General features: G+C 41.2%; 2 protein-coding genes across 5 annotated transcripts; both read right to left on the minus strand.

Moving 5' to 3' along the window:
* Nucleotides 1–1,588: 1,588 nt before the first annotated feature.
* june (JunE proto-oncogene, AP-1 transcription factor subunit) lies at nucleotides 1,589–10,190 on the minus strand. Of its 4 annotated transcripts, XM_053854095.1 has the most exons (3): nucleotides 10,107–10,123; nucleotides 9,981–10,000; nucleotides 1,589–5,020 (listed from the first exon to the last, which is right to left on the minus strand). In XM_053854095.1, exon 3 carries the CDS (start codon nucleotides 4,907–4,909, stop codon nucleotides 3,866–3,868), a length of 1,044 nt encoding a protein of 347 aa, XP_053710070.1. In that variant the 5' UTR covers nucleotides 4,910–5,020; nucleotides 9,981–10,000; nucleotides 10,107–10,123; the 3' UTR covers nucleotides 1,589–3,865. The 4 variants fall into 4 exon arrangements, with proteins under 4 accessions (XP_053710070.1, XP_053710072.1, XP_053710073.1 ...); XM_053854097.1 differs by lacking the exon at nucleotides 9,981–10,000 and having other exon boundaries at nucleotides 10,107–10,190; XM_053854098.1 differs by lacking the exons at nucleotides 9,981–10,000; nucleotides 10,107–10,123 and adding an exon at nucleotides 6,668–8,533.
* A 1,454-nt stretch (nucleotides 10,191–11,644) lies between these two features.
* On the minus strand, nucleotides 11,645–25,848 carry LOC128765598 (leukemia inhibitory factor receptor-like). The gene is made up of 17 exons (XM_053876398.1): nucleotides 25,804–25,848; nucleotides 25,436–25,700; nucleotides 20,954–21,105; nucleotides 20,735–20,888; nucleotides 20,385–20,660; nucleotides 20,190–20,316; nucleotides 19,900–20,036; nucleotides 19,700–19,833; nucleotides 19,475–19,628; nucleotides 19,328–19,389; nucleotides 18,620–18,827; nucleotides 17,323–17,616; nucleotides 17,104–17,262; nucleotides 15,232–15,360; nucleotides 15,059–15,149; nucleotides 14,923–14,986; nucleotides 11,645–13,375 (listed from the first exon to the last, which is right to left on the minus strand). The coding sequence occupies exons 2-17, from the start codon at nucleotides 25,503–25,505 to the stop codon at nucleotides 12,995–12,997; spliced, it is 2,592 nt and encodes an 863-aa protein (XP_053732373.1). The 5' UTR covers nucleotides 25,506–25,700; nucleotides 25,804–25,848; the 3' UTR covers nucleotides 11,645–12,994.
* Nucleotides 25,849–25,963: the final 115 nt, after the last annotated feature.

The raw sequence follows: 25,963 nt of genomic DNA on the forward strand, positions 1-25,963 counted from the left end.
TTCTTTGGTCTACCTAATGTCATTATCAATATGAATACACATTTGCTTTTACTGTCTCTATATTTTGTATGACTTTGGTGCCCATGACCACGGGGCCATTGATAAGGGGGGCTCTATTGGGATGTCTGTCCAGGCTCTGCCTAGTACTAGGGTCAGGTTGGTCACTATGTCCCATCGATGGCACCAACATACTTATTCCAGGTCTGTTTGGCCTGGCCCTGTGGTGCAGTCAGGACTGCAGACTGTTTGTTTTGTTCTTCACTCATTGTGACATGAGCACTGCGCACAGTCACCCTCAATGTGGCCCTGAATTTTGTCAACAATACAGTCAGCAGTAAAACAATCTGTATCTCCTCAATAAACTGATACTGTAAATATCTGAACAATGTCCTGAAGCACTGCATCCCACTCTTGCTCCAAGGCAGTCTCCACTTCCCAATGCTGATGATCCTTGGATGATCTCAGAGGCCCAGCTGTGGTAATCCCATAAGCATCCAGAGAATGACTCCTCTGGTGACAATGCAATCCATGGATGTAGGGAAGAGGGACGTGATCAAGCATTTTCAGGCCAAAATGTGTGCAGTTCCCCATGCTGTTGAAAGAAGAATTATGTCACAATAATGAAGGGCATTCACTGTCATGGTAACGGATCAATGATCCTGCCTTCAATCCAGAGATTTATTTGCCCGACACTGTCCTAATGATAACCTTTGCCCAGGCATTGCCATACCCTAAGATGGCTGTCAGCATTTCTCAAGTGAAAACAATGTCTTGTTCATGGCAGGTGATGGTACTGTGCCTGTTTCATGGTTCCTTTTAACATTGTTGACATGGTCATGGTGGCACCCAAATTGTCTACACTTGATGTGCGGAACAGAAGCATGTCCAATGCCTGTTTTGGTTCCTATGGTCTTGCTTAACAACTTCACTAACAAAAGTGTACTGGAAAGATGAGAACTGGTCATTTTCACACTTGGAGTTCTTGTTGTCTCCATTGTACATAGGAGACCGTTCACCTTCATTCACTTCTACCTCAATACACCACACACCTGATGGACTAGAGGTAACAAATTAAGTATATAAAAAAAAGCAGGAACCACTGCTGCCATAAATCCGAGAATGTAATAAATTCACCGGCCATAAAAGAGCGAACTGCCTCTCAAGACCAACACCGACAAGAACATCAGTGCCCACTTATCATTTCAACCTTCATTACCTCACACACCAGCCGCAGGTTTGAGGCCGACCTGAGTGTTCAACTGATGACAGAGTGATTCAAGTGTCATTGAGGGATTTTCAAAAACACCATCATTAGCACTGCTGACTCACATTCACCATTCGCTGGCACAGATTCTGCTGCCGTTCAGAGGTGAAGCAGCTTCAAAAAACAAACAAATTTTCAGTTTCTGCTACTTGTGTATTTGCGTATTGTTGAGCTTGTACAGTAACCTTAGTCGGTTTCATTATTTAAACTGACTAAATAGGCTTTTCTCTGAAACAGCCTTTTTATCAAGGCCAACAAGGACTGAACATGGTTCTTTGGCTGACTCTGTGTGGTGTGTTGTCTGGTCCGGTCAGCAGAGCGATAAACATCTGTGCTAACATCTGAGTCACTGCAGTAACGATGGAGGATCACAACTGTGAATAGACACAAACGAAACCAGTGGCAGCAGGTGTGTTCATCATCAATGATATTATTAAACTCCAATATATTAACACAACAGAACAGTGCAAAGAAATACGACACATCTGGAATAACAAAATAAATACAAATATTGCGTTCACACACCAGAACAGTGTTAAACATTTTTTATAGATTTGTACAAAAAAAACTCATCAGAGACACAAGACGTCACAAAAGATACTCAAAGATGAAGACAAATTCATTATTATCTGTGTAGTGTTCCTATGGCAACAGTCAGGAACGGTTTGGGATGCATGATCTTTCCTCTGGCTGGGAACTGCAGAGCTCCCAATGACAATGTCCAGAAAAGCTTAGGACCAAGAAGAGCTGCTTAAAAAAAAAGAACGGCTCTGGACAGTCATTTTCTCAACATAGCAGTAATACTTTTGAAGCTAGTTTTGCAAATGGATAAAAACACATCTGAAGGGTGAAGATCCTGTCAATCAGAACTGTGAGACTTGAGGTCAGCGGCCATAGGACCTCAATATAACTATGTATAAATGGCCCTGCCAGTTAAAGCCCACCTCCCAGTCATACCACTGGGTCCCATATTGCACTGCAACAGATCAGTCAAGAGGGCTATGCTAAATTTTTGTTTCGTTTCTTTTTTTCCCAGATCCAGATTCAGTGCACTTGTTTAGATCTACATTTGCACTCACATTGTGTTCAGAAAGCTTGCAGCTGTGTTTGATCTGTGTTCTGCTGCTTAAATCATCCATATATCTGTTCACGCCTGCTGAGCCACAGAGGCACAGAGATTTTGTTGTCACAACAGATATCAACATTTTTTTGTGCTCCATTTTCACAATAACATTTTAAAGTAAACTAAATAGATGATGAGGAGTAATGAATAATTAAAAACATTTAACAGCAGCCTCATAATACTCACAGAATGTTCTCTATGAGCAGTGTCTGTGCTTAGTGGGTAATATCTCTACCTTCAATTTCACAACCTGACATGAAATTCAAAATCCTTCTTAAACTAATACTTGAAAGCTGCTCCGTTCTTTAAAGGTTCTTTAAAAAGTCTTTAAAGGTCTGGCTGCCATCCCATGGAGCTCAAATCACTGTTGTGTATGAAGAATAAAAAAATATTTACAGGTTTTAACGTTTAAAGTTCATTTTTCAATATAAAGGCAGACCCTCTGTATTTACAACTGAATCATCCGGACACCCAACACAGCCTTTCAACTCTTTGTTCAGAATATGTACTCTATATATACATATTTGTGTACCATATAACTCATTTTCAAAATAATCGCAAATACCTCCACTTCATCTTCAGTACTAAAAGGACTGTCTGCCAAAGTTTGTAGCTTTCAATGGCTTCTTCAGCACATACACATCTTTAAATATGGTATTATCTTTGCCCACGTTCAGAATAATACTTAGTGTATTTTTTAATCTTTCATTAACGGGTCGCATTAATTGTAGTTGCAAAGATTCATTAACTTTGGGGAAAAAAGCAACAAGGAAATAGAAGAGAAGAGTGAATTTTAACTAACTTGTTTTGTGTTTTTCATGGAGCTGTGTTAGTGATCTATCATCACAGACATTCAACACATGTGATCTACAGTATGTGAAATGTCATTCCAAAATGTTCCCTTGCCTTTCAACATCTGGCCATTTCCCTTTACAGTCGTTTAAGAAACAGTTTGTCTTTTTTGCTGTTGGATGACATTTATACAAATTGATGGAAAAGTTTGGAGTTGCACAGCTGTCAATGAAGAGACGATTGCGAGAGAAAATGCTAATGCACTTTAAACACGATTGTAAAGAAGCGATGGAAAAAGATGTCAGACATGAATTTGATTGTCATTTAGATAGTTGTTCTGGAATCCGACTGATTCAGACCTGAGGATGTATTGGGTTCTTGAATCAAAGCAGTGAGTCATGGGGTCCGAGAGAAACCTTTCAATGACAAGTTCCTCTTTTAATGAACAAGTACAGTACAAACTCTTTCCTCCATGAACAGACACTTGATCTGTTGCAGGTTATCACATGTCATCGTCCTGGGATCGATCCCTCTTGTCCTCTTCAGGCTCCCTCTTGGTCTGCTTGGTGAGTGTCTCTCTCTCTCTCTTTCACACTGAGTTTATGAAGCTTCAGTGGACAGCTCACCCTAAATTCCCAAATTGTTATCGTCTTGTTGTTTTTTCCCTCCATGGATCTGTAGAGTCCTCAGCAGTTGGAATCCTCACTCCCTCCACTGCTCCCTCCCCTTCCTCCTCCAGACTTGTGGCCTGTGCTCACTGCAATCTGACAACCATTGGTCACATGACTCATGACTTTTTGTTTCAATGTGGCAACTTGCTCTCTCAGCATCGCTGCAGTTGAGGCCAAGTCTGAGTTCTGACTCTTCAGAACCTTGACTTTTTCTTCCAGTCGCGAGATACGCTCCAGTTTTCGCTTTCGACACTTGGATGCAGCAATGCGATTGCGCAGCTTTTTGCGCTCGGCTTTGATGCGTTCTTGTGTTTCAAGATCAATTGGAGACAGAGAAGGAGGGGATGTGGGGTCTCCTGCTGGATGGGGTACTTCAGGAACAGTCTGTGGAGCATCAAGGGTCCTGCTGTGGTTCTGAGACCCTCCAATATGGGCAGAGCCTCCCCCGTACGTCATCTGGCCTCCTGGATAGCCCATCTGCGCGGCGTTGTAGCTGCTGAGGTTAGTATAGATGGGCATGTCACTGGCAGACATCAGATTCCTCTGGTAGGACGCCTGCAGGCTGTTAGCAGAAGAAGAAGGCGACATGGATCCTCCCACGAGCTGGTTCTGCTTGTGAAGGTCGGCGAGAGCTTTGACAAATCCGTCAGCAAAACCTTCTTGCTCATTAGTAGCTTGGCTGCGGTACATGAAAGGGTTGTTGGTGTTAGGCACCGGGCTGGTGGTAACCAGGCCCTGGTTGGACTGGATGATCAAATGTTCCAGGTCTGGAGATGCCAGTTTCAGCAGGTTCATGTCACTAGAGGATGTTCCCGTGGGTGTAGATGTGGTCATCAGCGAGCTGCCACCAACAAGCCCCAGGTTGTTGAGATTTGGCCCCCGCCCTCCTGCTGAGCTGGCACCACCCCCGGAGAAGTGATGGCCGCCTGCCATCGTCATGGCCTTCTTATTCATTAGCATCTTGTTTCCCGGGTAACGATCATATTCCGCAAACTGGCTGAAGCTGTGGACGCTGGGGGAGTCGTCGTGGTAGAAGGGAGTGTCCATCTTGGCCGTCATTGATGTTGGACTGTTGCTGAGGAAATCTTCATAATCAGATTAACCTGAATATTAAAGGGGATTGAAAGATTCCACTTGTGTTGGCAGCTGGAGGATGAGAGTATGGGAGTGCTGATGGAAAGACAAAAGGAGAGAAAGCTCAGTTTAAAAAGGTGTCCACCATGAACTCAAGAAGTTATCTGGCTGGCTTCCTCAAATCCATTTAGAATTTATTAAAATCCAGCAACGCTGCCTCATAATAACAACAAATAAACAACTATGACTGAGAGCCTCACCGTTCTTCTGGGTGTTGGTCAACAACTCCCTTCTGACACATTCATTTTTGAACTCGCTGGAGACTTGCTATTACAGCACCCTGTGAATTCTCTGATTATATGGCCACGAAGAGACTGGATGGTTACACAAACTCTAAAGTCTCTGCCACATTTCTGACATCTATTTGTCTTATTCATGTGGTAATTACATTCTTCTGAGAACCATGGTCCCAGATTTGTGTGTGCTCTGCCGTCGTATGCTACAATCCAGCCTTTGTGAATGAGAACTGACTAGTGCATCTGATGGGACATGTTGCCCTGAAAATGGGATCCCTGCTCAGCGCATCAGTGTCAGAATAAAGCGAACAGTAGTGATGACCAGTCACAAGTTTTCGGACCTACAACATCTGTCGGGGGAACTGATGGCCAAGTCCAGTGGTCCTGCAGAGACTGTGAAGCAGAAAGATTGGTCTAGCCGCACTCTAGCTAGGGAATGTGTTTGGTCTCCTCAGCCAATTTTAGTTTTCTCATTGCCATAGGACTGAGATAGCAGAGTGTAGAGGGGGGTTAATGGCAGCTGTGTTTGATAGACATACCCATGAGACACTGCACCTTGTCTCATGACACGTGAATAAGAAATAGATATATTGAGGTCTTTTCCATAAAAGCACTGCTGGTGTTCACAATGTAGATTTAAGAGGAGCCAGCGCTGTGACATCATTGTGATACTGTTAGCCTTGCTTTATCGCAAATGAACCGTGTCATCAGGTTGTAATGTTTTAAATGCTGTTAATCGAATTTCCATCATATATATTCTAATTCCATTTAACTGAACATGATCTTAGCTACTTCATTGCACCTCATTACAGAGGAAAAAAATGGCATGTTTTGGGGGTATAATGTACAACACATGACATTTAAAAACGTGTTTTTACTTCTTTTTGTTTTGCCGTAACATTTATTTCCTGAAAATCTCAAGTCATGATAAGAGTCTTGTTCAATGCATCATCCCGAGCTCACACATATATCACACCTATCAGCAAATATGGCATGAATGACACATTTGCATCTGAAAAACAAACGTCCTCCTCTGTAGCTCTTGAAAGCTAAAGAACACTGACTGTGTGTTTTGTGTCGGCCGCTGTGAGAGTCACTGCTGACGATGTAACACAACACACCTCTGCATTCTGCTTTAATGTGACACTGCGAATTAGTGTCAGAGTGAAAGCCGTACAGTTGGTGAGGTATTATAGCTTTTGTGTTATTTTGACATTAAATAGAAACACGATAATTGATTTTAATAGTGTTTGCTAGGTACATAATGCTTAAAATAGAGGGTAAAGAAACAGACTGTCACAACTGCCAGGTGGTACATCAATTCTAGAGCCTCTGCTTGTAAGTCACTCTGTCCTGTTTTAAGGGGTTTGTGGAGGTCTTTCAGTTAGTGGGTCAAAGGGCAGGTTAAGAATCGGGCGATGGTAACAATGCAAACTCACTTACTCACCACCCTTAGAATTCACTTTTATCCACTTAGTTTCAACTACTCTTGCATCATGTATTTCTCATTTATACTTGCTTTGACTCTTCAATTAAATCCTGCTGATTTTATTATTGCTTTGTTGAGACTGATTTGAACAGAATCAACAACAGCTTTATCTTGTTGCTTTATTCTGGCTCAAGCTAGTGGCTGTGTCTGTCTGATAATGTCGAGTATGTGTCTCAACTGTATAGGATGCTAAGGGCTGAGCAGATAATAAATCGATTGACTGAAAGTATGTTAGTATTTTTATTTTATTTTAGTATTTTATTTTTATTTTATTAGTTCTTATCTGTAGGTTTTTCTGATGTGATTTAAAATCCCAAATGGTTTAAACCGTCCTGAAGTTTTTGAAGTGTAAAATTTCCATCCATCAGCACAATCTCATTTGGTATCCTTCAGCGCGGATGTCTGGGTTATGACATTCCACATTTCACAATGAGGTGCACCTGGAAAAGTTGTAAAAGGAAGTTGATCAATTGAGTTAACTCAATTAATTGTCTGCAATTAATGAATCAAAATGCATTTCTTGAAGTCCAAGCCCTAGTTTGAACACAAATCAAGCACTGATATTATTAATATTATTATACTGCATCTTCGAGTATAAAAATCTTGAGTATTTTCTGGGTTTATTGTCAGTATTTTACTGTTTAGATGTCCACTTTATTCTGGTTCCTGCTTTTTTTAAGGTTATTGTAAAGTACTTCAGGGAGCAGTAACTGTGGAAATAACTAACTAATATTTTTCATTTTGTAACTTAGAGCATCAACTGCATGTGAACCGGATGTCTTAAATAAAACTGGGGGACTTAACTACCATCCAGTTTTATTGGTACTTTCATGAAGAGGACTAGTAGTCATTCATTCAGGTCAATTTACAAACTGTATGTAACATCTTCCTTTTCTAGAATTGGGAAGTCTCACTCAAAAAAACAGTACATCAAGCCTACAGTTGGCTTTTATACAGATGTCCAACAGAGAAAAACAACTTTGAAATATTGCAAATGCTGATGACATCACACATAAAAGCTGCATTCGTGATATAATGAGGCACAAGAAGAAACGGGGCCAAGGTTTCAGAGAGAGCTTTAAGAAATGACAGCAGCTCTCCACCACGCTGCAGGACCAAACTGATTGTCAATCGTCCCGAAGGGTAACAGCATGGATGGCATGGTTGCTAAATTGCAACACAGAGTTCCGTCAGAGCTGGCGAAAAAACAGCTCCCATTGCAGGATGACAGCAACAATGACCTCAGGTTGTTCGTCATCCTGCTGACGGTCCGAGTGCTGACGAAATGTGACGCCTTCAAAGTCGTCTGTCCAGTGGACTGGGACACTCACACCAAGCTCCTGGTGAACCAGACCATGGTAGGAATCAGCCTCACCGGTGGATTCTGTCCAAACAGACAGAACCTGAGGAGCAGCAGCAAAGAGGTCATAAAGATCCTGGCCAAGCAGTTTTGCGGAACAGGCATGCTCCATTATCTGCTGACGTTACAGGAGCCGGTGATTGACAGGGCCTTCATAGAGGCCATGAGCACTGTGATCAACAAGCTCTCCAAGACATTGTATGAGAAGGCAAATATAATCTGAGTACATTCATCCATCGCTTCAACGTGTTCACTAAGGTCAGATGCAGCGACCGCAGTGAGGCCAAGACTTCCTTCTCCCCAGAATCCTCCTTCAGCTCCTCTGAATAGCAGAGTTCCTAGGCCATGTCTTAGATCAGCATCAGCATCAGCAGCAGCACCTCTTTCCATTGAAACTTGCCCAGTGTAACTCACCAAGGAGCCATCCTGGAAGCATTCCTAAAAAACGTGTTTCTCCTGATGTGGAGGATCACTGGTTCTTCTCTGAGCTCTTCATCCTCTCTCAAAGTGTGGAGCCCTTGACCCCATATGCCTATGCTGACTCTTGGAACATGTGAGCAGTTTAAGTAATAAAACATGTCTCTACTCAAATTATTCTTCTTAAATTCCTACTCAAAGGACACTATTGTAAAAGTGGAGGAACAGCAACGATTACTTCCCCAGAAGAGCCCAATAATGCAATGTGATTCAATTTGGATTTATGTGAACTGGAGCATCTAAAGCCAAGTGTCAAACTCGAGGCCCACATTAACAACATACAATGAAAACAAAACCACTTCCCATACATGACTATATTTTGGCTGGAAGTCATAATACACAGAGAGATACTTCAGGCTAAAATGATCCTCCATTGATACAGATATCATATTCTGCAAATTTGTGAATCATGACTGCTCAATAAATTACATCTTTGTTCTGCCCCTTACCATGTTCATTTTTGGCCTTTTTGCCACAATAAAGTTTGACACCAAAAGCATCCATCCGTGTGGTTTAGGTGTCAGCAAGTCAATGTATGTAGTGTCAGGGGAAAACCAAGGACTCACTCGTCACATAGACGTTTAATCCAGATGGCTGGTGATAACAAAAGGCGACCTTCGATCCTAAAACGTACTTGAGATGTGAGGGAAAGGTCACACAAGCGTTTAGTGTTAATGATGGTGTTTTGTAAAACCATTTGCACAAGTTGTTTCTTTGGATGCCAGGCAACTTCGCCCCTCAGTGCCTTGATCAGATTCATAATACAGTTATAGCTGGAGTTACAAATGAATGTGCCTCCGATCACTGTCACACAGAGGTAACAAACTGCAGGGCACCTCTGAGAGCCAAGCTACAGACGTCGACATGCCAAATTCAAAACACAACGCTGCTCGGTGCAATTGAAAACTAAGAAGTAAGAAAACGAAACTAACTAAACTAAACTAAAAAAAAACGAAAAATAAACAATATTCACTGAATGTGAATATTGTAAGTAAGTTTATTTGACCATTTAGTTTTACCTTAACATTGATTTGCATTTAAAATCATATTGGGATCGTTGACTGAGTAGGTTAAATCATTCGTTAACAGTTAAATCACACGTATTCAAAAGGTGTCTGATTTTAAAAATGGAGTTATTCGACATGCTCACCTCGGACAGACACGACTTGAAATGATTTTTATTATCCTAATTTACAACCGTGAAAAGGGCGTTCGGATGGTGCGAGAGAAGTGACTTGTGCGATAAGTAGCTCAGCTGACGAAACTGACGTTGAATAACTCGTTCTCTGGTTGTTTCCGACGCACTTCTACGCGCTGCGGTCGGGGTAAACTTAGTCCGTTAACTTGGTGAGAAGCGGACATAGCACGCTGAAGCATCGAATGTGCAAGTATAAAGGATAAAATAAAGTAAAAAAAAGAAACCGGATCACCTACCGAGACAAAGCTGCGAGCTCCTGAAGCATCCGAGAGAAGACAAGAGTGAGTCAGTGAGGCTGAGCGCGCGCGCGAGCGCACGCACGCACGCACATGCACACTCACTTTAGATTGAACGTAACTTACTCATCAAATGTCATCAACGGGTGTGACTTATTCACGCTTACGCTTCTTTATATTTTTCTTGTCCCAGCAGGTGTTAAAATTACACAGCACCGACATAACATTTACTTCAAAATCTATTTCATTTTCAGACAATTTCTGCGTGCGCCCTCCTGAGGCCAAATGATTCATTGCAGCTCCAAATACACCTGCTCCTTTTCTTGGAACAGACGCTGCTTTCTCCACAAATATTGAGGCATATTACTAATACTAAAGGACAACACTGTTTATTTTGGAAATGTACTGCAGACAAAACATTGTTGTTACTATTTCATATGCTTTATGGAAATAATTAGACCCCACTGAGGAAATTGGCGCATCTTTAGTGAGCTCCACGAGTTTTCATTGTATCACTGTAATATTTCTCCATTTTAGGCACTGACTATATATTTTTACAAAATTCCATGGTGGTTGACACTGGACTGATCTTCATATGGCTGAAAGTTAGTGTTTCTCAAAGTCAAGCTTGAGCATAATTATGGACGAGTTCTAATGTGTCGAGAAAATACCTGTCTGGCTTCTGTCCTGGAACATAGTCTTGTCATAGTCAATAGTCTTGTCTTTAAGCCATTAGCTTAAATTTGAAATGTTTTTTATTTTATTTTATTATTATTGTTAGTGTCTTTGTCTGTATAGTGTTGTGATTATTATTGCTGCCCACAGGAAAAATGCCAGGGCTTCAGCAGGTTTGGATAAAAAAAAAAAAAAGTAAACATACTGACCTCTGATTTAAATTCACAAAAATGCACGCATACACACACACACACACACAAATACATCCATTTTTACCTCAACGTTAGCACTATTTTAAAATCTCAAAAATTCTTGTTTTCCTTCATGAATTGACAGATCTCAACATCCCTCATACGAACGTCAGCCTCAATTTATCTTGACCTCATTCTTGCTAAAATGTTGCTCTCTGTCTGAGTGTCGGACACGTGTCACTCTTTAATGACTTATTATGCTGTTTTCTGTTTACCTAGTTCAGCCTGAGGTTGAAGCCTAAGAGTGTATCGAATGTAACAGTAAATCGCTCACATCTGAAAGTGATCAGCTGCCATGACTTCATCTGGACAAACTCCAGTGGTGACATCATCACCCTGAGTTCAACTTTAAGAATTTTTTTGGGGAAACAAACAATAGAAGAGAAAGATTTAGAAAAGACTAAAATAAAGTTGTGAAAGCAAACCGGAGATCAGTAAAATGTTTCACAGGCTTTACATGTTACATGTGGTGATTTCACCTTGAACAGAGTTCAGCTGGAACTGAAGCACTTATGAGGAGCCAAGTGGGACATCATTCTGTTGCAGGGACAGATTAAGATATCAGGTGACACCATGGCGAAGAGCGTGGAATTGACATATGCTTTTGATTAGTGCTGCTCACATTAAACTACAGACAAATAATTGTTCATTACTGAGCACATTTGTGAAATCTGAAAATGATCTCCAATGAAGACCACTGACGACTGATGAAATTCATATTTAAACCCAGGAACAGAGATCCTTAACACCTCGTTTTTATTTGGATGCTTATTCACCATGTCATTAAGCGTGTGTGAGCACCATGTGGTGGGCACCATATTGGATTATGGTGGAAGGAAAAAGGTATTTGTACGTATTTTTCTGAATTTAAAGACATTAACAAAACAGTACAGTACGAAGAAACACGCAACGAGACGAGAGTTGACATTAACGAAACAGACTGTATTACAGATGCAAACACTTACAACGTCATATCCGTGATTTCTGTTTAAAATACAAGCAACATAAACTTGACACGAGCGACCTTCGAGTGCTGCCAGAGTGAACAGAAACAGCTCAACACTTCCCCCCAGCGTTTGATTAGAAACACTACAGTAACATTAATGCACATTATCGGGACACATGACTGGAAACAGAGGGTTCAGGAAGAAGCGAAGGAACGTTTGTGCTTGCCATAAAAAGTAAGCCTGGGACTTTAACATGGTCTTGTTGAATTGTTGGAAACCTTTTCTTTCACAGGGAACCTGTTTCCACATTTTAACTAAATTCAATGAAGGAGAATAAACGAGATTGTGCTGAATGGTGGAAAAAAAAAAATAAAAATTTCAAAAACTTCATCCTCCCTTGTCACCCTTATCCACTTCATATCCTCCTTTATCACATCCATGTCTAACATTCTCAACCAAAACACTGTGTTTGCAGCGTAGGTGGTGCATTGTTAGGCGTGTTATAGTGTTCCTTGGCCAACAAAATTAATATAATTGACCTAGTAAAATTCACATTTAATTCACATTTATAAATAAGTTAGTCATTTATTTGGTTTGAAAAGTGCGCTCTGCTAGGGGTTGTACTCTATCAGCAGCACATTCCCTCGGATGCTCCTCAACTGAGCAATGAAGTCTGATGTCCCCATTAGATACGGTCATTTACTGGAAATATAAAATGAGGCCTCAAAAGCCATCAATGGATTTAGTACAGTTCTGAGAGCACCTGATGCTCTCAGATGCTCCCTGTTCTGCTTGATTAATTTTCTGACAGCTCTGCTGTCGCTGAATGTTTTGAATGAAAGCAGACGATTCAGCGAACAGAAGAGGTTGTGAACAGGGAGACTTAGCCGTAGACAGATTCACTGAGGAAAGTGAATTACAGCATGGCCACTACTAGCCCCTGACATGCAGCTGGAGCTTCCAAATGTGGAATAGCCCTGGTGACAAAAGTGTCTGTGGAATAGTTTCCAGAAAAGAACCAAAACATTTCACTTGCTAAGTCAGATGAGCTCAGAGATTCCGACTGCCTGCAGCGAGTGACTTGTGTGATTAAACCATGCACTTTTCTCTACATCCAATCATGGCACAGAACCTACAGTGGTCACATGGGTGCTGAGATGTAGGCAGAGTCACAGCACACGAGATGATTTGGATCTGCTTTCGCCTTGTATAAAGCCTGCTGAAGATTAAAGCCACAAATACTTTTGTCCTGACCGCGAGCCGCTGCGATGACCTGCTGGTCCTCTGCTTCAACAATGTGATTGTAGGAAAAATTCTGTAAGTCAACCATAGTTGAAGGAATAACGCTCAGATAAACATTATTCGCTGGAGGCAAGGTTGAATGGGGTAACCCTTTCAAATGTTGTGTTTGCATGGACACAATCCCAGGTTCCTGTTTCAAATGAAGCAGTGAAACCTTGAACAACTGCTCTTCGCTCTGGCGGTTGTGGTCATTGAAGGCAGCATGAGGACTCCCATCAACCTGAAAACCAGAAAAACCTTCAGCAGTCGGGCATGAGAGGTCAATCTAAACAATGTTCTTAACAGTATCTCATATGATGGATTGTTGCAATAAACAAATGCTTGCATGAGAAACGTGTTCCTGCCATTCTTGTGTTGATAAAACTCTCAAAAATGTACTATGTTACTGTATATTTATAACACAACAAGTGTGATTAATAATTTATTTAGATTAATAAAATTTAGCGGGATTAACAATTAACATTCTTTCCCGAATTTCAACAGAAACTTTTAATAATCACAATTACTTTATTTTGTCATCACAGACATAGTACGAACACATGGTTAACATCTTTGTTGGTTAATTTTGAATACATGTATTTCTCACTTGTCACTTGATTTACCGTCCACTCAAACTGCATTTTTATATCCCAATATTATTACCCACATAATTCACAATTGACTGCAATGACCTCAATCGGACTGAAGGTGTCAACATGCACTCACACGCACAGTTGAGTTTTTGCTATGTTAGTGATGGCCTCTCATTTCCATAATGCTTTCCCCAGCCTCTCATCCTAAACCTAGTGCAGAAATCCTTGACATCAGAGGGGTCCATGCCGGTCCTCAATGGGTAGGTTTTGGTCCTAACTGATCAAACACACACACTTCAAAAAAGTTTTTTTTTTTTAAACTTCATTTGTTTTTGTCGCATGTAAACGTCACCAATCTCTAGTGTTGTAGTCTCGGTCTTGAATGCATATTTGCTTGGTCTTTTACTGGGCGGACTCTGGATTTATATCCAAGACCGGTTGAGACCAACAGTGTCTCTCTGTCTCTCCCTCTTTATTTATATATATATATATATATATATATATATATATATATATATATATATATATATATATATATATATATATATATATATATATATACATATACATATATACATATATATACATATATATATATATATATATATATATATATATATATAAAGAGGGAGAGACAGAGAGACACTGTTGGTCTCAACCGGTCTTGGATATAAATCCAGAGTCCGCCCAGTAAAAGACCAAGCAAATATGCATTCAATATATATATATATATATATATGGCTCATTTGTGGATCAGTTTGAGACTCCCTATATACCGTTGACCTCATTTTCCAGACCTAGTTTTCTTCTAAAATAATCACTATTCAGTGCATTTGTTTCAGGTTTTGGGGAAACATTTTTCAGACTGTTGGAAAACACAGCAACCTTATGAGTAATTTTTAAATGACTAAATTCAATCAGTATTTCAGGGGATGGTTTTATTATCAACATATTACTACAGTTTTGTGGCTAGTCCTGTGATATCCATGCTTCACATTCCGTCGATGGTTTGAGTTGATATTTTCATGCACGTTATTGTGACACATTAAAATTATTTTCAAACTAGAGGTGTTTTAATTCATTTTTGCTGAATTCATTAATAACTTTTTTATACTCCTATTTGTCCGTTTCACAAAAACAAGAGGCAATAAAGTAACAGTGATACCAAAATACAAAGGGTTGGGTCTGAACTTACCAGCCATGTGAACCCGCCTTTCAATGCTGGTTTGGGAATAGGAGGGCAGACCTTCTCCATGATGCTGTTATAGCAAAGAACTGTATGAGATGATTTCAAGGGAAAGTAAAAACCAACTCATTTTGTTAATATTGACCTTTCCCAGTTTCTGCAGCACAGGATGGAGACGAAGATCAGGAGCATAGAGATAATGATAATGATAATCACCGACAGCATCAGTCCATCAACTTGGGGAAGGATCACAAACGGGAGAAGTCACTGGACTGATTTATTTCACCATCACTATGAATCACAACTGCAAACACTTACTAGGTGAAGTCAGGGCCACGGAGATGGATGAGGCCCCACATTCGCCGACTGCTGTCAGTGCCTTGACTGTGAAGGTGTAAGAAGCACTCGGCAGCTGTCTCACAGTCAAACGTGTGGCTGCAGGATCATCTGGAAGGGAGAAGCAGAAGCTGCGTGTGTGGTGTGCTGTTACATCACATTCCTCCCTTCCTTCTGCTGTCTATTGACTGTCTGTGATGACGGATGAATCACTCTGGAGTAAATCAGAGATCCTATCGGGTACATGCACTGCTGCAACTGACTTGTTTATGTGTTGATGGCTGGTTTGGACCAATACAGACGACACATCTCTTCAGTACTGCTCGATCAAAATAGCAGGCCTATAGCCTCCATCATAATGCGACGTTGTATTGCACTCAGTAATGGGAAATGTGCTTTTATTCTACAATATTAATAGCGTTGGAACTGCTTATGCTACTAATAAAGAAGTTTTTTTTTTACAGGTGGAGGAATGCTGAGTGAAGGGAGTGTGCGAGAGAAAGAGAAGTTACAGGTGCAGCACAATGGCGGGAGTGAAGCACACTGGAGGCCTGAGCAGACATTGTAACTCATTAGAGGGTCCATGTTCAGATGGAGGAGGATGGAAAGTACCATCTTCTCCAGAGCTGGAAAGTGCTGGACCAGATAAGAGCCACCTGGGTCCGAAGGAGGGGAGCATGCCTGGTAATCGTCGTCGAGGACCAATCGGATGAGGAGGACGGAGCCCACGTAGAAAACTTTTGTGTATAAAGGGTCAAGACCTCAGATAGTTTTTTGATGCCCTACCGGACTACTGCTCAGACTAAGTCTGGTGTAGTTGCTGACCCAGAATTCTGCATATGTATTAGACTCCTCTGTCAGGGAATACATTCTTGGATATAACTTGTTGGTTTCTTGGTAGTCATTCTCATGAGTAAACGGACGCATGGAGATACACTGGAGGTGTATTTCCAACATCAGACAGGAGAGAACTAACTTTAAAATGGAGCGTCATCACGATGAGGTATTTACTGTATCTACAACACAAAATCTGTTGCTGCAGTGCTAAGAAGTCTGTTTGCTCCGACCATGCCCTGAACATCGAGTAACCAATGTCAGGAGACAAGCTCAAGTTCACATAATTTCATAAAATGATGGCAGTGATTTGTGGTTACTGTTTTTTTTTTAAATGCTAATCAACAGAGACTGCATCTCTGTTGTTTCAGCAAAATATTTGTGACCGATTTATGATGCAAATACGGGATTTGAGACGCTAAAACCTCTGGCAGAAGAGCTCTTCTGCACGTGAAGAGTACACCATTCACGTACTTTGGGTTCCAACTGATGAGAGGTTCTGTATTCAGATTAATATATGCCAGACAGTTTGCACGTTGTGTTTCGCACATTAAGCCACACACAACATACAACTGGACAGACGCGCAACTTTATCTAATAAAACTGATGCCGATAAATTGCAAAACGGGGCACGGCCCGATCATATAACGTGAAATTATAAGTTGACCCCCTGACCCTGGTGATTTCGATCAAGAATGAAAGCAGAGGAAAACAACCACTTACTATTTAGAATCAGTTAACCTATGTTTTTTCTGGGTTCAGACCTAGTCAGATGAGAATATATAATGTAAAAACTGGAACTATTGTTATTGTAACTATTATTACATGTCCGCAGACGCTTTTATCCAAAGAGACTCACAACGAGTAGCATGTACTGCAGCACAAGCTCGCAGTCTCATCGACTCCATTGTTGGAGCCAACCACAAAGAAATCCATAGATCGTCCTTTTTCATTGTTGTACAATGAAGTGTGATGTTTAACATGCCGCAGCTCATCATATTCATAATCTGGGCCACATACCTGTGCTGATATTTCTGATGATGTTCTTGTTATTGGTGCAGTATAGCGTGTATCCTCTGATGAAGGCGCTCTGTGTTCCTAAATCGATAGGGTCCCAGGACACTGTGACTTCGTCATCCACTTGTTTCCACGTCAGGTTGAAGAGCTTGTCCTTGATTTCTAGCAAAATGTAAATTAGACCAATTGATGCAGTGATGAAGAAGCTACAGAGACTCTTACTTTTCTCCTTGACGTAACCCTCTCTGGTCTCCAGCCACTTTGGAGCCCCAGGTGTGCAGGCATAAATGGAAATCAGGTATCTGACTCCCTCAATGAGCTTGTCTATGTTTTGATCCATACTGGAGTTGATCTCAGCAGTCGTCACATAGGGAGGCACTTTTAACCAGTCTACTGTTGGATTCTCAGAAGACGGAGGAAACCAGTCGATTATGTAGCCACAGCTGGACAGAGGGCTGGCAGTCCATGAAAGATTAAAGCCACCATTGCCCGCAGGAAGTCTCGAAGTTACCTCCACTGGAGAAGAAACAAAGGCATCCCAAAATAGAAATCATTGTCTTTCATTTGCGCCACAAACCACCACTGAGGATGGAAACATAGTCTGACAAATGAACAGCTTTTGCTGTTGTTGGAAAAGCCATGCTTGTTTTATACACAAATTGGCATCAGTTACACCTTGATTCCACTCAATGTGTATGCAACACGGAGCTGACACAGCTACTCCACTTCAATAGCAGTCCATCAGAGTGTTTCCACAGAGCAGCTTTGAGGCGTCCCTGAATCAACATGGCACTTCACGCAACTTGAAATACCCAGAGCTTCCATAATTTTCCACCAACTGTTCAATCTCCACCTCAAACTAGGGTACTTTGGATCGCTCATGCATTAAGTCAGTCACTGAAAAGCAAAGTGGACCTGCTAAATTCTCAAAGCGTCAAGTCATAAAATCTCCCACCATAGACAACGGGGAAAGTGATCAAATAAAGAGCAAACATGTGATACACGGGCTGGACAGTCCAGATAACTACTGTGATACAACCTTTCAGAGTGAGACACTGGGACACAACGGCAGTGTGTTGCAGTCGTGACACTCAGACACACACTCACACAACACATCCAGAGGGCACTCTGTAATAAACAGGTTGTTCCAACAAAGCTGGTTATCGAACATTCCAAAACCCCTGCAACTAAAGCACGTCGGAGTTCTAGCATGATAGGAGGACCAAGCTGCTGCCTTGTGTAGCCTTTGTGGCATCTAGTGGAACAATTTGTTCACCATCAGTGGATCATGGTGCTTGGCAGAAATGTCTACGAGACTGAGTACGTCTTTGGTGGAAACCAAAGGTAAGTCTGCATGCAAAGTTTCAACAGAAGGACACTCCAAACAAAAGCCACCAGCACAAACACAGCATTGTACGAAGAGCTCAGTGGTCGGTTTACCCATCAATAATCCCACATATGACATATGTGCACATGGATTCAAATGAAACCAAGGATAAACCTGTAACCGCTGTCATACCTGGAGTGCCGACTGGGGTTCTCACAGTTGATGGGACAGAGCTTCCATTCTTGTTCCTTGCTGTGACACTAAAGAGAAACTCCGCTTTGGGGTCCAGTTCTAGCACAGCACTGTGTTCGCGGGTAGAAAACGGCTGTGATGTGTACGATGAGTTGATCAGCATCCACGTCACTTCGTAGTCTAGGACTTCACCATTACTCTGGTTGTCCTGTGGTGCACAAGTGAAGAAATAGAGAAACATTCATCCTCTTACATGATGTTACATCAGAGTTTCGGCAAGACTGAAAGGGAATCAGTGAGACCTGTCTCGATGTACGGTTTAGAGACACAAAGCAGAGTTAGATAGAGGAGCCACAGTTGCAGAAGCTCAGGATTTAAGTTACTGTAAAAGAGAGACAGCACATGCAAAGCAGTTTGGAGACAGATTCAGCTTGTTTGGACAGGTGGAGAGAAGAGAAAGAGAACTTTGGGGAAGAAGAAAGTTGGGGATGCAGACCCTAGGAGAAGGAGTCAATGAAATTCATGAACATGGTAACTGAAGAAGGGGATCAGGGAGGATCTCGACTCCCCTTTAAGATAGCTTTAAGTTACGGAGGCTGACAATTATGTAACTTGCATACACCGTCGGGAGCCACGGCAACTGATGATGAACCTGCCATTCGAAAGGAAGACCATTTACCGAGAATTGTTACAATTCTTAGAACTCACTTTCCAAAAGATGATGGATTTGTTATCTTTCTGCTGCATCCAAACATTGAGTGCATCAGGTACTGAAATGAAAGAATGTTTTACTTTAGAAAAAAAAATCTTATCTTATCTCATAGTGAAATGTCCTTTTTTACTCAAGACACCTACCATCACCTTTTGTGGTGAACTTAACAACTGAGCTCCACTCACTCCACTTCCAAAAATGCTGTGCTGTACCACATCTTACTTGCACAGTGTAATTGGTATTTGGTGTCAGGTTGTTTAACATAATGTAATTACGGCCCACTCCAGATATGGTAGTCTGGAAAAGACAAAAGGTGTCAACCGAACTTAGAGCCAATGTTGAATGATTTGACGTCATTTCACACTCACTGTGTGATGTTTGTTGTCTCTGAGCTGGCAGGTTACGTTGAGCTTGTTGTAAATGTGATATTTCCAAGCCCACATGACTCTGACATTTCTGGCGTTCACATCAGAAGCCCTCACTTCCACCGGTGACATGTGGACTGAGAAACAATGTGAAATTAGATTTTAAAAAGGTCTAAACTCAAGAGCGTGTGACACATCAGCACCTCGTTCACGCAGGTCGGCATCGTCGGTCAGCACCACGCTGCCCAGGCGATTCTTAGCCTTTAAAGTCCAGATCTTCCTTCCAACATTCTCATTGACTTTCTCAGAGCATTTGTTTTCGGACTTTGCAGAACATTTCCTTGGAGAACATAAACACAAATGATGAGAGATGCCTCTTGTGTAGCAGCCATGATGTAATATCTGAATGAGAATGACGATGATAAACCTGCTACACATTTAATGTTTATCATTCAATTTGCAGTTTATTTATTTATTTATTTTATGAACATACTTTCCTTGTAGCCAATACATTGTTGGATCATGGGCTTCCAGTTGCGTGCTCCTTTGCTTGGTCCAGTGACAGACAACAGACGCTAAATCCCGAGTCTCACACACAAGACGTTCAATTTGAGGTGGATCTGTGCAAACATAAACACAGTGTAAAAACAGCACATTTTGGAACCTCTCACAACCATGTCATACTTACATCCAACATAGGCACAAGCGCCATATATCTTGCTGCTGGAATTGCATATGACATTATCGCCACTCTCGATGGACGGTTTGTTCAGATCAATGCTCAGCATGAAGGTCCGGCTGTTGATCTGTGTTGTGTTCATACTCATCTCATTGTTGTTCCCACTCACATACATTCCGAAAAAAGTCTCTGCCTCAGGCGTAACACAACAGAAGTTGGCCCTGGAGCCAACCAGAAATATTTGGTCCTGTGGTAAGACCTCAAACCTATGAGGGGAAGTCAACCCTGTAACAGAGGAAGTGCTGCGTAAGAACAGGGAAAGTTGACAGGAAGTGTGAGAAAGTAGGTGAGGAAGTAACCCGGGTCAGTCTGTGCTTGCTTCTGTCGGCTGGTTAGGTTCTGATATTGATAAGCGAGCTGGACTGAATGGGAAACACACTCCAGAGGCAAGTAGGAGGTCCAGTTCCAGTGATGAGTCGACCCATTCTGTTTAGGTGTAATGACGACTTCATCCTAAAGCAGACATTATCCACATTATCATTTATCATCAGATTTCAGTATAAAAAAAAAGCACTCACCGAGTGAGCCTCCAGGTCCCCTACAAACACGACCAACACGGACTTGAACTCAGGAAACCTGATGCATGATGGGTCATCAGCCCAAGTCAAGGAGAGAGTCCGCTGACCCATGGTGGCAACCTTCACATCACGAGGTTCGCATGGAAAATAGTCTGCAACAAATACCAGCATATGGATTGTTTTTCATAAATATGCAGCTCAAATTTGATATGACTTCTATTGGAATTACTAGTATTTCAAATGTATTTCAGAATAGAGCTACCACCAGGTCCATCTCTCTCTAAATGTATAGGAATACGTCACGGCTAGCTCTGTTGAAAGTCAGAACTCCCCACCAGCCAACTAAGGAAAACTATTCTGCATATCCTTTTTGGCATGATATGAATTCATGACCATACTTAGAGCAAAACGTACAAAACACAGCCCTTCATTTCCCCATGAGCCCATACTCAAAATCAAGCCCCCTGAGACTGAAACTCCATTGCGAGAGGACATTCCATTGAGATTGAAAACTATAGAAACAAACTATTATTTTTTTTATTTGTTTTTACATCATGCTTGTGATTGTTGTCAGGACTGCTGATGAACACAGTAAAGTTAGTTTTATGTTGGATAAACAGCATATCGTCACTCTGGGAAAGCCTATTTTTGGTTCCAGCAACCTGCTCCAACATGTTTCAACTGTAAACTGGGCAATGACAAATAAATTCCTGATTCAATTTCAGAGTCTCTCTCTCTCTCTCTATCTATATACTGTATATATATACACACACGCACACACACACACACACATATATAATGATAAAGTGCCACCTAGTGCAGTGATTCTTAACCATAGGGCCGTGTGGTTGGGCTGCAAGCGCTCCCTAGAGGGCAGCTAGAAGTTATTTTGTTTTACACCTTTGAGCCGTGAGGGCCGTGACACGCTCAGTCTTAATACATTAGCCGTGTATGGTGGCAGTAGTGTGTCACTGAATTGACTTGACAGCTGCAAATTCGTGACAGTTAACAACTATGGAGAAGTTCTTAAAAAAAAAAAAAAAAAAGTGAGGCGGGCCCCATAAACACTGTTCATGAAGGCACCTGTTGAAGCAGTTTTAAAAATTAATTGGGACATTGTATGGCGATACTGTTACTTACAATTCACTTATATCTTCTTTGGAGGAATGAAATACTATTTCTTTTTTCTATAGTAAATTTGATGAATATGACATGCACCTGGTTCTGCTGCTGGTTGAACATTTCGATTTCCTTTGCAATGATCACATGGTTTCATGTCATTTCACAAGGTTTCGCTTTGTTTATGTGTAAGTAGATCAAATATGGTTATTGATCAATAATAAATCATAAAATCATGTCAGTCATGAATCAGTTCTATTACCTGAATGGGCCCCGGGCCCATTTGTTCGGGGGAAGGTGGGACGGTTAAGAACTCCCTGATCTTGTAGTCTCTGAAACTTAGGGCACCGTCTCATGAAAGCCCACCAACCCATATTTTAATTGGCTTCAGCGCTTTTAAATGAGTATAGGTCGAGTCTGTGAATCTGTCAGTGTCGAGCCAGCCTCACGCAAGTCCCCGAGTCGGTGGGGAAAAAATGTGAAAGAAACAAAGTGGGGGTGATAAAGTGAAAGAACTAAAAGTGGGTTGATGGGTTACACTTGAAACCCGGTTGATCACGTGTCGCGAAGATAAGAGTTGTTCGCTGTTGCGTCTTGAGACGTGGGTTGAACCGGTCGCCTACCGCGGTCAAATTAGTTGGATGTTGGATATTCGACAGATATTCGCTCCACCAGAGCCGGTGTTGTTCGGTCTGTGTCCCCGGGAAACGGTCGCTGATCTCGGACGAGCTCGCTCGCTGGAAGCGCTAAGGCGAAGTTAGGGGACCGTCCACAAATTCTCAGTCGTGAAATTATCATAAAAGTCAGTGAGAATGTTTGCACTATTTCTTCAATAGCTCCTAGGAAAAGTGTTCAGGTGAGTCCAGAGTGAGTGTAAACTATCACCAGACATGAGACACATTCGAGATGGACACTTTCATTCCATATCTTTACCATTATGATTCTGTTATGACTGATATATTCATATTTTCTCAGTATTTCTTCAATAGCTCAGAGGAAAAGTGTTCAGATGAGTCCAGAGTGAGTGTAAACTATCACCAGACATGAGACACATTGGAGACGGACACTTTCATTCCATAACTGTACTGTTATGATTTTGTTATGATTGATATATTCATATTTTTCCACTATTTCTTCAATAGCTCAGAGGAAAAGTGTTCAGATGAGTCCAAAGTGAGTGTAAACTATCACCAGACATGAGACACATTGGAGACGGACACTTTCATTCCATAACTGTACTGTTATGATTTTGTTATGATTGATATATTCATATTTTTCCACTATTTCTTCAATAGCTCAGAGGAAAAGTGTTCAGATGAGTCCAGAGTGAGTGTAAACTATCACCAGACATGAGACACATTGGAGATGGACACTTTCATTTCATAACTGTACTGTTATGATTTTGTTATGATTGATATATTCATATTTTCTCAGTATTTCTTCAATAGCTCCTAGGAAAAGTGTTCAGATGAGTCCAGAGTGAGTGTAAACTATCACCAGACATGAGACACATTGGAGACGGACACTTTCATTCCATAACTGTACTGTTATGGTTCCGTTATGATTGATATATTCATATTTTTCCACTATTTCTTCAATAGCTCAGAGGAAAAGTGTTCAGATGAGTCCAAAGTGAGTGTAAACTATCACCAGACATGAGACACATTGGAGACGGACACTTTCATTCCATAACTGTACTGTTATGATTTTGTTATGATTGATATATTCATATTTTTCCACTATTTCTTCAATAGCTCAGAGGAAAAGTGTTCAGATGAGTCCAGAGTGAGTGTAAACTATCACCAGACATGAGACACATTGGAGATGGACACTTTCATTTCATAACTGTACTGTTATGATTTTGTTATGATTGATATATTCATATTTTCTCAGTATTTCTTCAATAGCTCCTAGGAAAAGTGTTCAGATGAGTCCAGAGTGAGTGTAAACTATCACCAGACATGAGACACATTGGAGACGGACACTTTCATTCCATAACTGTACTGTTATGGTTCCGTTATGATTGATATATTCACATTTTCCCGCTATTTCCTCAATAATGTTCAACCTGATGAGTCACAAACTGCATTCTATGTCTCTCCCATCACCCATCTTGAGACACAGCTGAGACACTGGACGATGAATAAATGTGATTCAACTAACATTTTTCAACGAATGATTTCATTTACACAAGTCACATTGCCATTTTCATTTCTCTGCTTCTTCAAAATGTTCTGTGTCCATACCCAAACTCTGCATGGAACCAAATTCTGCATGAATCACACTGGACCTCTAGAAATGTTAAAACAAAGTGGTTAAATTTACCACTTTATGCTTCTGTTTAATTTTAAAACATCTCAGTTTGTTAGTGGTGGTCCACAACCTGGGGGTCTTTTCTCAGCACGCATTCCACAACAGCTGTTTTCATCAAACACTAGAACACATAAACATATGTTGAAAACTATTGATATTTAATATCAATCAGGTACAATGGATGATTTACAATACGTAAATCATCCATTGTACCTGATGCCAGGATAATTGGTATTATCATCCTTTCACAAAGAGCGCATGAAAATCATCTGGTGACAGTTTACACTCACTTTGGACTCATCTGAACACTTTTCCTCTGAGCTATTGAAGAAATAGTGGAAAAATATGAATATATCAATCATAACAAAATCATAACAGTACAGTTATAAAATGAAAGTGTCCGTCTCCAATGTGTCTCATGTCTGGTGATAGTTTACACTCACTCTGGACTCATCTGAACACTTTTCCTCTGAGCTATTGAAGAAATAGTGGAAAAATATGAATATATCAATCATAACAAAATCATAACAGTACAGTTATGGAATGAAAGTGTCCGTCTCCAATGTGTCTCATGTCTGGTGATAGTTTACACTCACTCTGGACTCATCTGAACACTTTTCCTAGGAGCTATTGAAGAAATACTGAGAAAATATGAATATATTAATAATAATGGAATCATAATGGTAAAGATATGGAATGAAAGTGTCCGTCTCCAATGTGTCTCATGTCTGGTGATAGTTTACAATCACTCTGGACTCACCTGAACACTTTTCCTCTGAGCTATTGAAGAAATAGTGCAAACATTCTCACTGACTTTTATGATAATTTCACGACTGAGAATTTGTGGACGGTCCCCTAACTTCGCCTTAGCGCTGCCAGCGAGCGAGCTCGTCCGAGATCAGCGACCGTTTCCCGGGGACACAGACCGAACAACACCGGCTCTGGTGGAGCGAATATCTGTCGAATATCCAAAATCCAACTAATTTGACCGCGGTGTTTCGACCGGGTCTTTCCCTGCTCCCCTCACAACACTGTAGAAAACACACTCACCCTCGTCTGTTCCGTCGCCATGTGTTAAGCGAGTGGAAAGCAAAACGGCGAGCAGGAGACCTCTGAGCATGATCCTGCTCGTTGTTGTTCCAAATAGTGTAAAAGCGCCGAGGAGCAGCCTGGCGGTGCCTCCTGAACACGCAACTGAGGGCGCTGCTTGCTCGACTTGTCTCAGCCTTAGTCTGGGCGATGACGAATAAATTCCTGATGCGGAGCTTCCAGGGAAACGGCTACTTCCTGAGGGTTGTGGGAACGCAGGCTCAAACTTGAAAAAGAACATTTGCGCGTTGATCTCATGTCGTATCAAATATTCAATTACAACGTATAAAGCTGCACGTTTATTAGTAATTGAAGACTTCCATTATTACCTTACTCTAAGTGGATAAAGTGGGCTTTCAACTCCAATTTGATGAGGGTTTTTGAGAGCTTTTATGTAAAGATGATACTCTACTGCTGGCTGAGCTCATCCTCAACTGCTGATCTGTTGAAGAAGATACAAGCACATCGCAGGTTCCAAAAAGGCCTTTC

This window comes from Synchiropus splendidus, chromosome 1, assembly GCF_027744825.2.
Source record: "Synchiropus splendidus isolate RoL2022-P1 chromosome 1, RoL_Sspl_1.0, whole genome shotgun sequence".
In the NCBI taxonomy this organism is placed as follows: domain Eukaryota; kingdom Metazoa; phylum Chordata; class Actinopteri; order Syngnathiformes; family Callionymidae; genus Synchiropus; species Synchiropus splendidus.

Excerpts from the sequence above, each read along its gene's own strand:
- june (XM_053854097.1), bottom strand. The coding sequence starts at position 4,909 with ATGACGGCCAAGATGGACACTCCCTTCTACCACGACGACTCCCCCAGC.
- LOC128765598 (XM_053876398.1), bottom strand. The coding sequence starts at position 25,505 with ATGCTCAGAGGTCTCCTGCTCGCCGTTTTGCTTTCCACTCGCTTAACA. Across the intron at positions 17,263-17,322 it reads GGGTTACGTCAAGGAGAAAA|AAATCAAGGACAAGCTCTTC; the intron begins GTAAGAGTCTCT and ends ACATTTTGCTAG. Across the intron at positions 15,361-17,103 it reads CATCAGAAATATCAGCACAG|ATGATCCTGCAGCCACACGT; the intron begins GTATGTGGCCCA and ends TCTCCCTTCCAG.